Source organism: Dermacentor albipictus, chromosome 1 (genome assembly GCF_038994185.2).
Source record: "Dermacentor albipictus isolate Rhodes 1998 colony chromosome 1, USDA_Dalb.pri_finalv2, whole genome shotgun sequence".
In the NCBI taxonomy this organism is placed as follows: domain Eukaryota; kingdom Metazoa; phylum Arthropoda; class Arachnida; order Ixodida; family Ixodidae; genus Dermacentor; species Dermacentor albipictus.
The window spans coordinates 112,807,383-112,820,755 of NC_091821.1; the positions used below are offsets into that span (position 1 = coordinate 112,807,383).

General features: G+C 44.1%; 1 protein-coding gene across 4 annotated transcripts in view; it reads left to right on the top strand.

Annotated features, from left to right (window-relative positions):
- Nucleotides 1-13,373, top strand: part of GAPcenA (GTPase activating protein and centrosome-associated) — a 127,671-nt gene that overhangs the window by 96,660 nt on the left and 17,638 nt on the right. For all 4 annotated transcript variants that reach the window (XM_070524831.1, XM_070524829.1, XM_070524823.1 and 1 more), the window contains 2 exons: nucleotides 6,971-7,081; nucleotides 9,117-9,221. In XM_070524831.1, the coding sequence (XP_070380932.1) occupies nucleotides 6,971-7,081; nucleotides 9,117-9,221 (216 nt within the window). The remainder of the gene's footprint in view (nucleotides 1-6,970; nucleotides 7,082-9,116; nucleotides 9,222-13,373) is intronic.

Genomic DNA, 13,373 nt, shown 5'->3' on the forward strand with positions numbered 1-13,373 from the left:
GCACAGGAGTCCACTACCTTGCGCATCGGATGGTTTCCATGCAGACTCCTCGAACATGGGTACAATAACTGCCCACAAGCCCCCTCTCAGGCCGTTCTCTACCAAAGGCAGCCACTTCCAACGCTGCAGGTACACGTCGACGGCATTGGGAACTCACTCTTGTAGACACTGGAGCTGAGCATACGGCATTGCTTTGACGCCACACCCCAATCATATTGCTGTCCTGGACCAAGGCACCATTTCGTGACCTCGGTGGCACCGTGATGCCTGTCAGGGTGCTTTCCTTTCAGCTCCACACTGAAGCCAGAATCAAGTTCTTGGCCACAGTGCCCATCTTAGAGGGCCTACCCTGCGACCTAATTCTGGAAACTGATTACTTCTCTGGCGAAGTTAGGCCCACTATCAAGGGCGATGCAGTAAACCTTCGCCCCTTGAGTCCGCTATATACACAGGGTTCCCAAGAACCCGAAACCGATTCTCAACCACAGCAGTTGTTGACATGGCCTTCGCGCTCTTCAATGATCAGGCACAATAAGGCACTGGCTCCTCTCATACTAGACATTCTACCACTCCAGGCTCCCGATAAGTCCACGGACCCCGGGAACAAGATATTTCCTGACCCTCTGGTGCTACTTCTCCAGTTCACAGGGCAGCTATCAGTCAAAGACACGGCCCTTTGTGCCATGCTCAGTGACTTCTTGCTCAATGAAGCCGAAGCGACCAACACAGCTGAAATCATCATCGACTATCTTTCCGTGCGGCCCAAGTCTAACTATCAGATGCACAAGAGACAACAGGTTTCGGTGCAGATGCAGCTGTACCCTGTCTGGAACCAAACATGTCATGACGGGCAATGACAGTGCTCTTGCAGTCGCCCATAACATAGTGACCACGAATTGCCTTTTGTTTCATTGTCGTACATGGATAACTCGGCGGCACACTGTATTTCACCGAGTTAGGGCGATTCGAATGCATTAGTGAAGCTTGATTCTTCCGTGTAAATTGTGTGAAGATGCACCCGACGAGTGAGCAGATGGTTTCACTACTTGCATGGCACATCAATGCAGCCGGCTGCTCTTCATTGTCCAGGATCTCAGAACGCACTTTCTCAACGGCAACCGTCCTGAAACGGCCAATGCCGCCCGCCAGAGCCATCTTCGGCAACTTCTCATTCTCGGAGCTTTTTGCGGCAGCGTGGCCAAGTGTAAAGAAAAAGAAAAGCGGCACTTGGGTTCAGGCGCTTGCATGCTGGAGGGTAGAGGAGAAGAAGTAAACCAGGCGTTCGGTGTAATGTCCCTTTGTCTGCTTCTCTCCGTTACGTTACTTATCTGCTTTTAATATATGCATTTTTGTTCCTTTGATATCATCGCACGTGCAGTGCGTTTGCAGATCTGGTACAGTATTCTCGAAAATTTTTTTGATGTGGGCCTTTCCAAGGTTGTTGTTTTCAAGCCAACCTCCTCATATTCTTTTTGATCATATTCCTACCAGTGAAGACGGCTATTTATGTGGATCAGATAATTAACATGAAAAAATTTATTTTAAGAGGAGGAGGTTTTTAAGGTGACCGGAAAACCAGACGTGAGAAGCGCAATCATAACATACTAGTATGCAGATTGGTGGACACTTAAATATTTTTGGAAGGGCACTCTGCTTTTGCTGTGCTGTTGGCATAAAACAACGTATGAGGCTATTTCTAGATTTAATGCCTGTTGGCAATCTTCAAGCATTCAAAATTATGCTGTAGCAGGGTGTGCGGTGTTTTAAAGATATGGTCAAGCAGCGTGAGCCGGTGAACCAAACAGCTTACTTTAAAGGTATGTACTTTGTTTTCAATGAGACTAAGCAGAGCGAGCTGCGCGAACCGAACGGGTAACGTTCAGCAGTCGCACACAAAATTACAGTCACTTGAAAAATGCGTGTGATTACTAAAAAAAAATTATGCGAAAACCATTGACAGTGATTGTCAACATAAACGAATAGCCCGAAAAAATGCACGAGTGTACAAACGAACGAGCGAGCGACAGCTCCCCTTCTCCCTGTTTCCTACCTCCCGCAACTCGATTGTGCAGGAGCTCAGGCACAAAAGTTTTCCCTCCTCCATCCCTCCCCGCAACTTGGTTGCACGAGAGCTCATGATGTTTCCCTTGACGCCTTTGTATTGCAAGTCCTGCCACTGACCACTAACCACCATCAACCACAAAAACGGGCACCGCACAAAACATTGTTCCTAGTCGTCCTTCTTGTATGGAATGCAATAAAATGTCCTTTCAATCTCCATTCAGTTGGTATACCCAAGGCGCAGCAACCAGGCATGATGCTGAGGTAATTTGCAATAAATAAAGTGATAAAGTTTGCTAGAGGTCCACCCACACTGCATGTTGAACGCACATGCACTGAAAACGCTTGGAAGGGATATGGCAGCGGCACGTGGAAAACAGATGCGATACTCTGAAATTTTTTCCACTGACTCTATGACTTGCCTGCAAGGTGCAGCCATCTGGTGACACAGAGCTCAACCAGACAAATACAGGGCTAATATAGCAGCAACCAAGTGTATTCTACTTTGCTGCTGGTGTAAATTTTTGGCCGCAGCATAATTGTGAACATGTCTTTTTAAATGTTTCAATTGTTTTATCTTGGTTAAAGCAATATTAGCTCTGTGTGTGGCTGCTTAAACTCTGCGCCACCAGATGGTTGCACCATGCAGGCCGCTCACGTTTATGCTAAAGCCCCTTCATTGTAGTGGAAGTAGTATGAAGTGGCTTTAGTTTATGCCTCCACCCATCCGGCAAAATTTCCAGGTCACCTGTGTTTACCAGAATGCCTCACATGCAGGGCGCTGTGACAGAATGCGTGCAACACACATTGCCTGGGTATCTCTCACTGGAGATCAGTGGCCTCATGGCTGGCGGAAAGGTTGGAGAGGCTTCACACGCTAGCTACAAGACACCGGAAGTAGGCGACACAACATCACATCTTGATGCAAAGCCAGTGAAGGCGGAGCTTAGCCCCAAATACTTGGCGAACAAGTTGAGACGGAAAAATATGGCTAGGGAGGAGGGTAACTTCTAATCATCCGTAGCTATTTTAATAAGAGACGCTTCGCATAAATTATGGCGTGGATGTTATACTGTAGCTCTTCCCCACACGTCTACAAAATTTGTCAAAACCATTTGAGAAACCTTTCAGGGAAAGTGTACTGTATGTTAATCTGGGGACGGGCTGTTCCTTTGTTTTATTACTGCTATTATCATGGTGCACGAGATACGGCCACCCTTCCATTGCTTCGCATTTACAACCTTCTCGCATAAGCGAACCTTTTCTTGCCACCCCACCCAAGCTCTATGCAACCTTTATATTTTACTTTGTTCAGAAATTGGAAATACTCTATATTCAATTCAGTACTCAAAGGCCCCCCCCCCCCCTTGTTTTTAAATATTTGTATCCAATTCCAGTAAAAATTTCACTATTTGAACTTCTCTAAAGAATTGACAACTAGGTAGATAACAACACAGCGTAGATAACAACACGGCGTTATCATCAGTTAACTTGCCCAGTTCATCCACTGCAGTGGCTGCAGCATGAAGATTGCAAGGACCTGGGCCAGGGCTCCCTGACCCCTCTACATAACGCCCTTCCCCTCCTAACTTCTCACTTTTGTTGCAGTGGCAGGCAAAACGCACTCAAATAAGAAAAAAACAGCAAACATTGCTTAGGTTGCCAGGCTCCTTGCCAGGCTCATTGCCAGGCTCCTTGCATCGAATCACACGTAGGCTCACAGGTGCTTGCAGATAACTGTCTTTAACTATTTAGTAAATTTACTTTCACTGACCTTTTTTGAGTAAAACTGAATTAGAGTACACAAATTCAACGTACCTTTTTCTCTTTTTTTTTATTCATACCAAAAATGCAGAACCCTGCTTATACATTATAAACAAAGTAAAGAAAACAATACTTTTAAGTAGTTATACATAAATTAATGTTTTACCAAAAACAGCAGTTTTGCACGTTTTCTAAAGGAAACCAAGGATGTTGATTCTTCTATTAAATCTGTAATCAGTAGTTTGCCATAGTTGGTCTTAATTTTTGGCTTTGGAAAATTGGTATGTCTCATTATTTCATCCATAACTCAAAACAACCACTCGATATCCATTCTCTGAACAATATAGTAAGGGAGTCCAGCTCTCCAGCAAGAACGCTCCAAAGTCAGTGTTGAGAATCAAATGAAAGAAGGTGAATTGATGTCTGCATAAAACACATTCAACAAATTGGAATCCCTCAAAAACAGTTAAGCTTCTTGTTGGCATAATGTTTCTGGGGCGTTCGTGCGGCAAATATCGGTCCTTGTATGTGTTTTAGTGGCTCGCATGAAAGAATAAGAAGAACATGCAGGTGTGTTTTTGGTGCTAAATATTCTTGCGAACGGATGTAGTGTTCACTAAGAAATTTATTAGGGGTGTTTGAGTAGCTAAATCTTCTAATCGAATCAAATACGAATATTCGAGAAAAACTACCTTTGAATATAGAATCGAATGCTGAATATTTCCAATTTCTAAAAATTTGGAGGATGCTTAAGCTTCGCCTTTAAGAGTGGAATGCGATAGCATTCTAAGATCCCTGACTGCTTCTCATGCTTCCCGGCAACTTCAACATATGTAACTGTAATGTTTACCGGGAAACGCTGGTTGCAAACGAACGCTATGCACGAAGGCAGGCTTTCTGGTAGAAATGCGGCCTCTTGCGTGGACTGTGATGCGGTGGAGGCAAGCACCATCTGGAGGTGTTGCAATAAACCGGGCGCAAAGTTATATGGCCTCCAAGATATTCGCGTGCCGGCACGCGCACATGGTGGATGCCGTGTCCGGTCTATGAATTGTAGAAAGATGGAAAAGGGGTTTGTTTGAGTTTTCGCGTAACAGAATTGTTTTCTCGTATATTCAACTCATAATTCGATGCTATCATGTCTGTAGGTTGTCTGTAAGTCGTACTTCACGATTTTTCTACATATTTTAGCTTGAGAAATTCAATTCAGTAACTTCCTTGTGCCACATGGAGGGCCTGGGTATGTGTGGTTCGAAATTCTTTTTGACGTAACGATGTCTGACACAGGATGCCAACGCAGGACACCGACGTCAGATTTTCTGTGACACGGCCTACCTAATCGCATTATTAAAGTGAAATATAAAGTTTCCATGGAGTCCATTTGGCAACAAAAGGCTCATTTCTGTTATTTGATGCATCTTATGTATCAAGAACTGGGCATCAGGGTAAATGAGAAGCTTGCAATTTAAAAACAAAGGAAAGGTGGCTATATCTGATGCACAATGACAACGATAGTAATGAAACATAACAGCACATCACCAAATGCAGGTAGTGGAGTGTAAGGTTAGTTGAAAGAGCTAAGTGCAACTCTACAGCACTGTAAGTTTTGATGTAATCCAAACCTTGTGAGATTGGCCAATTAATAAATTGCTTTGCCTTAATCAAGACAACAAACTTGTTAACTCGTAGGCATCCTAAGGTGAGGCATGCTTATTTAAGGGCGGATGCAGGGCTGAAAATTAACTTTTAAGTCGTTGCACGAATATTTACAAAAATTTATAGGTTTACGTAACTTCTTGTTTTAGGCACATATTCTAAATTTCACTAATACAGATCAAATAGAAAATAAGTTATAGTTGTCATATGGACCAATTAGGCATGTTACTTTAGGGAAACTATAATTTCAAAAATGATAAAGACACACTGATTGTTTTTGTTAGATATCTTCTAGGGGGGTTATAGTGCAGGATGAGGCCAGTCACAGACAAATGTGCAACAGCCAAAATTATGCATTTCTTTTTTAGCTTTTACCTTGTGGTCTGCTGTACTCTCGGCAGAATTGTCTCCTATGATTAAAAAGCAAGAAAAACAAACGTTCTAATACGGGCATTCACTCTTCATTCCGTGTTCAGTTTCTTCCCTGCTCTTGGCCGTGTCTTGAAAGCAGCATTCATGGGCATTCTTGACGGTGAGGGTGCTTGCAATCAAACTTGATGATGCGCGTCTTTATACGTCTAGGAATCCAAAATAAAATGAGAAAATGGGTTTTTCTGGCAAAAATTGCAAGTTTAGCCCCGCACCCCCCATTCCCCTTAATGACAGGAGAAAATATTGGACAGAACTGATTTGTTACAGACGTTCACTCAAGAACTGTGCAACAACCACAATTGTCTTGCAGCAGGAGCATTTAGAAGACCCTATTTGCATTTTTTTCCTTATAGGATCCAAACAGAACAAATACAATTATGTACAATACAATACAATGCAATCATGTATTGTATTGTATGACATAAATCTCTGTTTATACTTCGAATAGTGAATGCTTGAAACGAATTCGCACACCCCAAATATATATATGTGTGACTTTGGCTGTTGATGCTGGTAATAACAGTCGTCCAGCTCAGAACTAAAGCATCGCTTGAGGTCATTCTGTGGTTCTTTGAGTTTAAGCTCTTGTATTCTGGTGTAGCTGAACCTTGACTTCGAATCTATAACTACGGGAATAATCTGCGACTTTACCTTCACTCTGGTCGGTCAGGTTACCAAGAAGTGACCATGTCATGGCATTCAGCTTAGTTCCTGTTCACCACGAAGAATATTTTATGTGCCTAAAACATATTTTAATAAAACAAGAAAGTATTATAAAAGTATTCAATTTGTATTTGTATTCAGTTTAGCCATGGCTCTTCAATTCATATTCATTTAGGCTTCATTGGATCAGTACACACCTGCCAGCATATTGTGGTGTTTGTGACAAGTTCACTGCATATGCCAGATGGAACAAGGGAAACTGCATAAATAAGGAGAGCATGTGGCCATGTTGGGCACTACTCCCCCCAATTATGCTTGAACTAGCCGAGTTAGTTATTCTGCTGCAAATATTTCACTGGCACATTTTGAATTTTCTCAATCCTGTTTCTTCTAGAAAGAAAAACAACGCCTGATGGAGAGCAACCTGCGCCTGGAACGAGAAAATGATGAATTGGCGCACGAGTTGGTGACAAGCAAAATCCAACTGCGCAAGGATTTAGATGCTGTAAGTAATTATTTCCATTTAATTTTGATCTTGTTTGCACAAAGGATGCAGTTTCATGTTGTCATCTGCAGGTGATATAGATGATTGGTGAAAGGGCTGTGCTACTTTAATTTAGCATCCATTCTTAAGATCCATGTGGTTTGAATGTTTCTCATGGACTAGTTTAGGAAGCACTTCGCTTTGCTGTTTGTTTTACACAGCCCATGCTTTATGCAAGAGGTGTCAGGCCAGTTCTGCACGAGCAATGCTTGGCATTGAGCTGTCGTGAATTAGTTAAGAAAGTGCAGGGCAAGTTGAATGGACCTTTAGTTTCCACAGACGCCATGTCAGTGTTTGTGTCAGCACTGACCTGCATATTTATTGGACTGGTTTCTCCATTTGTTGGCAATGAAAGAAAGTGTGAATAGTGGCCAGTGGCAGGATGGCTGCTGTGTGGGCTCAGCAGCTTCCTTTAAATGAGGCAAAATTATATTGCAGGCTCATTCAGTGTTGCAGATAAAAGATTGACTCTACATCCTCATCAGCCAGTGTTAGAGGAGCTTTTGAAGTCATTCTTGAGGGAAAATGGCAGCTGACAATAACGTATTGTTTTGGCAGAAAAAGTAACAGCAAGTTTAAATGTTTCTGTGCCCTTCCATATAATTTGACCAATATACAGTAGAATGCCATTGATGCGTTTTTCAAGGGGCCACATTCATAAAACATCACAGCTGAGAAAACATAACAGTGAGGAACGCCCCAAATCACCACATCGTCAAAAACAGCTCTGAATGGCTACCAGTACACTTATCAGATATCTCAGCGTTCATACTGTGACCAAAGACAGTGCGTGTGCTCATGTAAAATTAAGGGATATGTACATTATGTTCCATGACAGTGGCCCCTTTCCACTCTTGATATGTTTCACTGCATAACAACTCTATTGCAGCAAAGCTGGCTTTAGTGAACCATCCGAAACGCATGTATATAAGGCCTTCATCAGCCCCAAAATAAATCTAGCCTTGCACTCAGCGAATTTTGCTCAATGTGCATGGTTCCAAGTATGTTTTAACTGATGCGCATTTCTTGGGGTGCTTTGCCAACCGCTCTGTGTGCATTTTTTTTCCTTAATGCTTGCATGTGGCTTGTGTAAAGCACAATATAGATGGCTTGTAGATGGCTTATAGCAATGTATTGGTCGCAGGTACAATGTATCAGTTGCTTATTGCGACGTATCAGTCGCTTGTTGCAACTTACACATAAATATTGTCTTCACATAGCAATGTGCAAGAGCGAAGTTGACTCTGCACCGCTAAATTTACATGACCGCCAAATTCAAATGCAGTGTAAGATCCGGGAACATTATAGAATGGCGACGTATTGAATGGGAACATAATGCATGGGAGGCAATGAGATTTATGTCGGGAACATGAAAGCACAACAGTGAGGAACGTATCAAAGGGTTTCCACTGTACATCATCTCTGGGAAAAGCTGACTGTATGACATTATGCATAGCAGATGTTTGCTAAAAGTTGATGTGGCTCAAATGAATGAGACCAGCCTTGCCCTGTTTATTTATTCACAAAGCAACAATAATTTGCAAGAATCAAGTTGTGAAAAACTCATCACTGCTGTGTTTCAGTCTGTGAAAACAGGATTTCAATCCTCACACTGTGCTGCTGGCATGTTTGTCACCACCACTAATGCAGTCATTCTTCAAGGTGCACGGTGATGTGGACAGTGCATGCTAGTGAATAAAAAAGAAACACCCAATAGTTAATGCTCTTCTTATTCTTGTTGTAATATGCTTGCTATAAAGCAAGAGAGATAAAAGCAAGGACAGGGAAGTTAAAGAGGTCATCTCCAGTTGGCTACTCTGTACTGGGGAAGAAAAAAAAGGGTACAAAATATGAAAAAAAAAAGAAAGAATGAAAAAATAGACTTTCTGTGTGGCTGCTGTCACACAATCTGTGAAGGCACCTCACAGTGTTGGGAAGAAAGTGTATGATGTCCTTCTTATGTGAACAGTTTTAATCAGGTTTGTGTTCCTTGTAGGCTGAAGACAAGGCAGACCTCCTTGGGAAGGAACTGCAGACAGCTGCTGCTTCATTGGCAGAGCTTGAAGAAGAGAAGCGCCGATTGGACACTGAAGTAGGCCAGGTGCGCCATAACACTGTCACTGTGCCCTCTACAGGACAATACTTGCTATCAGTCCTTGCACTAATCCAATTGATGGAGGTGCAGATCCAAGATAGCATGAGGTGGGGTCTCACTGCATTCTCAGTTTTGTTGGCTCAGAAGAAGTGCTAGCATGCATGTCTCGGAGGGTAGCCTTGGGGGCCTGGGCCCCCTTGGGGTTCACCAGTGTGTAGATACACATGCTTTTTGACATTTTACTTATGGAAAAATGTGGTTGTGGAAAAATGTTTTCTAATATTCGATCGAATATTTTGCTATTCAGAATTTTTGATGTTTTCAGAACAAATGAGTATAACAACATTCTTGGTTTTGGTGAGCAACTCACATTACCATTGATGCCGCTCAAAAACAACCCAAAGACAGCGAATTTGTTTACTGTCGCTGACCAATTTTTCGAACGTTGCCTTTTATTAGAATGTTCATGCAATTATTAAGGAAGTTCCTTTCTCCATTCCCATGGCCCCACCACCCTCTCTTGAAACAATGTGTAAGGCGACCAAAGTTTTGGATAGGACCTGCAGCCATGATTTTGGAAAAATGGTGGCCATGAAGGAAGTTGGCACCATTCAGGTTGTTCTCGTACTCTTGCATTCATTGGCAAGGTGGTTTCTTGACTTTCAGAGATGCTGCATAGCCATTGCAAATAAATCTGCCCCAACTCACCACCAAGTCGTAACTCCAGTTGCCAACACACAGTGAAGCAGTGCTGCTTAGGCCAAACTTAGTTTGTCAAAATAAACGGAACTCACTCAGACTTACCTATAAAATTATTTTTTGATTAGGGCTCACTCGGATGCAGACTCACCATAATTCTACTGAGCCAGTCTCAATCGGACTCACTCAGACTCACTCACCAGAATCGGACTCAGGCAGGTCCACTTGGCCTACAGGCTCTCACTCACTCAGGCTTTCTCATGAATTGAGCACATCAAATATTAAAAGACCTTCATACAAGACTAATATACAGCACTTGCAGAGGGGTTACAAACACTAAACTTTTAAGAAAAAGTGCACCAAGAGTTTTAAACATAAAAGAAAGTTCCACATTTCCTGTGCTTCACAATGTCTTGTAAAACCAAATAAGTATGATGTGCAATCTTGGCAGTGCTAGAAGTATTTTGCTTGAGCATAAAATGTGGTAAAGGAATCTTTGAAGAATATGGAAATTTTTATTTGTGTGTTTGTTCATGTGTGTGCATGTGCATGCAAAGTGCAAACATTATTGTTTGAGTGCTGTGCACATGCATTACTGGCAGCTCAGGATAGAACTTCATCTTTTGTTTCTGTCACTGTGCGGTCTCAAGGCCTGCTTCATAAGCAGTAGAGAGCACTGCTAAAACTGTGCACAAAGAAAGCTTCACTTTACATAGCGCCACTTTTTAACAACGATTCAGGATAGCACTGCAGACAATCCATCTCGCTATTTTGCTTTTATTTATATGGACACTCCAGGCACATTTTTGCTGTCAACGTCGCCATGGTGTTTCGTATAAAGTCCAAGGGAGATAACACAGTCCTCGCACTCAGTTTGCTGTATGTGCAAGTGAACGTGAGGGAGGAAAGCAGAAAGCAAATGCCCCATTTTCCGTCGCGCAAAAGGCTGTGGATTGGAGGTCGGGGGGGGGGGGGGGTGGCGTTGGGCTCCGGCAGCAACTGCGTATATCGCGATCCGGTGCAAGGGGAACTGACTGACGATCACGGCTCAGTCTTGTACGTGAAAGGGAGGAAAGTGGGGAGGCAGCGCGGGAGGGAGGGAGGAGCGGCTTCTACTCTGCCAGCAACTGCGTACTTGGTGCGTGGTTGCGCGTGTCATACCTTGAAAGCAACCTGCAGACAGCTCATACCTTTGTGCATACTGTGTTCTCGCCGCTGTTTGTGTTGAAGCGATAGACTGCATGAAAGTCACTTTGTTCGCTGCTGCTGCCGCTCTTGCTCATGACAGCATTTTGACAGCGAGTGTCTGCGGTCATCAAGTGTGATATGTTCATGTTTGCCTTTGCGCTGGCACCATGCTTGTTAATTCAGTCAGTAACCAAATATTTCCAAGTTTATACGGCCGATAAAAACTACTATCCTTACTTCATATAGTTGTCTGCTAATTTGCTACCGCACTCGATGCTTCACTTTTTGGGCAAAACTACGACTTTTAAGTTGGACATTCTCAGTGCTAGGCACTGAGAATTTGCTAGTCCTGGTAGGTCCACACACTCAACAGTAGTTTAGTCTATGACAGTAAGTACAGATGGCACAGTTCCAGCACTGATACTGCTGACATCTATATTTTCTGTCAGCCATACTGAATGTGAGCACCAAACATGGAGGAAGGAAAACAAAACTAGGAGAAAGCATCGTGTGACCTACTGGAAGCCTAGTCATAAATATATATACTAAAGGCTCATGGGAAATAGGCCCTCACCACATGATGTGCAAGCAGTAATTTTTTGCCGCTGAGCATGCAAAGTGTAGACAAGAGAGTTAACAGGAGAGCGTGTGGCATAGGTCGATTGTGACAAGGGCGCCACTAAGAGCTACCGCATACCAAACAGTCTCATCAAAAGGTCCGGCAACCATAGAGGGCCTGTTCCCCAAAAGTCATCGCGCAGATAGGCCCTGAAGAGAGGTGGTGGGTTGGAATCAGAGGAGGCTGGCTTGCTGAGGCTGGCTGCCTAGCATCATGCTCCCTCATTGCTTTTTTATTTCCTCCAAGGCACCAAAGTGTCCACACGAAAGCTACATTGCCTACGAACTATAATCCACAAGAGCACTGCTGAAAGCCTAGCTCGCCTCATCATTCTTGAAGATTGTAGTGACACTAAGCATTTGGAAAGTCTGGTCGCTCAACATAAGCAACAGAAGTACCATTCATTATAGAAATTGCTGCAAGCATAGATGCACAGCATGACCAACAAACAAATGCCATGATGTCAATTGTCAGTCGCGCTGAACACCAGCCAGCACCGTTTGTGCACAAAAGCAAGAGCACTGACGCTCAGTCCAGACAAAACGGGAGGAGTCGAGTGAGCACTGAGTGAGAACTGAGCTGACCAAACCTACCAACCTCTAGAAGCTCTGCCAGTGTCGATCTCACTTGCTCCTCGCAACACCGCAGCCCACAGCACTGTAGCATCTAGCCTTGTCTGACCTAGACCACAAGGCAGCATACACTGCTCATGTGTGCTGTCAGGATTGGGGGCTCAATCCCATCGCTCGTGATCCGTTGTCAAGATTGGAGTCCGGCATGAATTCGAAGGCAGCTGGCCCATGCCATCGTCCAACTTATACACGCTGAGGACGTCGATGAAGGGAAGGACGGCTTCTCATCGAGAACGAGGAATATGGGTTTATTTACAGTATTTAAATCAGTCTAACATGACTGCTTGAGAAAAAGAGTGTCAGTCCAACATGACTGCACGAGAGAAGTGTGTCCAGCATTCGCACCACTGCAGTTTTTAAACACTCGGTCCTCCCGCGATACAAGGTGACGCGAACGTTCGTTTACTCATTGTCAACTTGCTGCCGCCCCGCAGAACAGTTTACGTACACATAGGCACACACATTCCGATGTCCGGCGCTGACGTCAGAGGGGTGCCGTTCCGCAGAACAGTTTACGCACACATAGGCACACACATTCCGATGTCTGGCGCCGACGTCAGAGGGTGGGTAGCTCGTTGTCCTGTGTCCCGGAAGGCACGTGGGAAGCAACAAAAAATGGCTTTCCCGCGGCAGCTCGTTCACGCGTAGCAGATCAGGTCCACGCTGAGGAGCTCGGGCACAATAGTTTGCCCGCCGAACTCGTTCCGTCACAACGGCGATGGGGCTGGAGGATGGCGGCGGTGTCAGCACAAAACCCGCTTCATCGAACGCATCCTAGCTGAAGCGACGGAGAGTGGGGGATGCGTGTCTTGTTCCCCGGTCGTAACTGGGTGGCAATCTTGCCTTGCAGCTCGCCATTCTTAACAGTGCCCAGATGTCACACACTTCACTGTGAGCCTTCCCCCACTTCACTTCCAAACTTGCCTTCAGCTTGCTGCAAGGGCGCATATAGTAGTGGAAAAATTAGAAGCAAAGGAGACACAGGGAGGGGGGTCTAAGCATGACACTGTGACAGGGTAG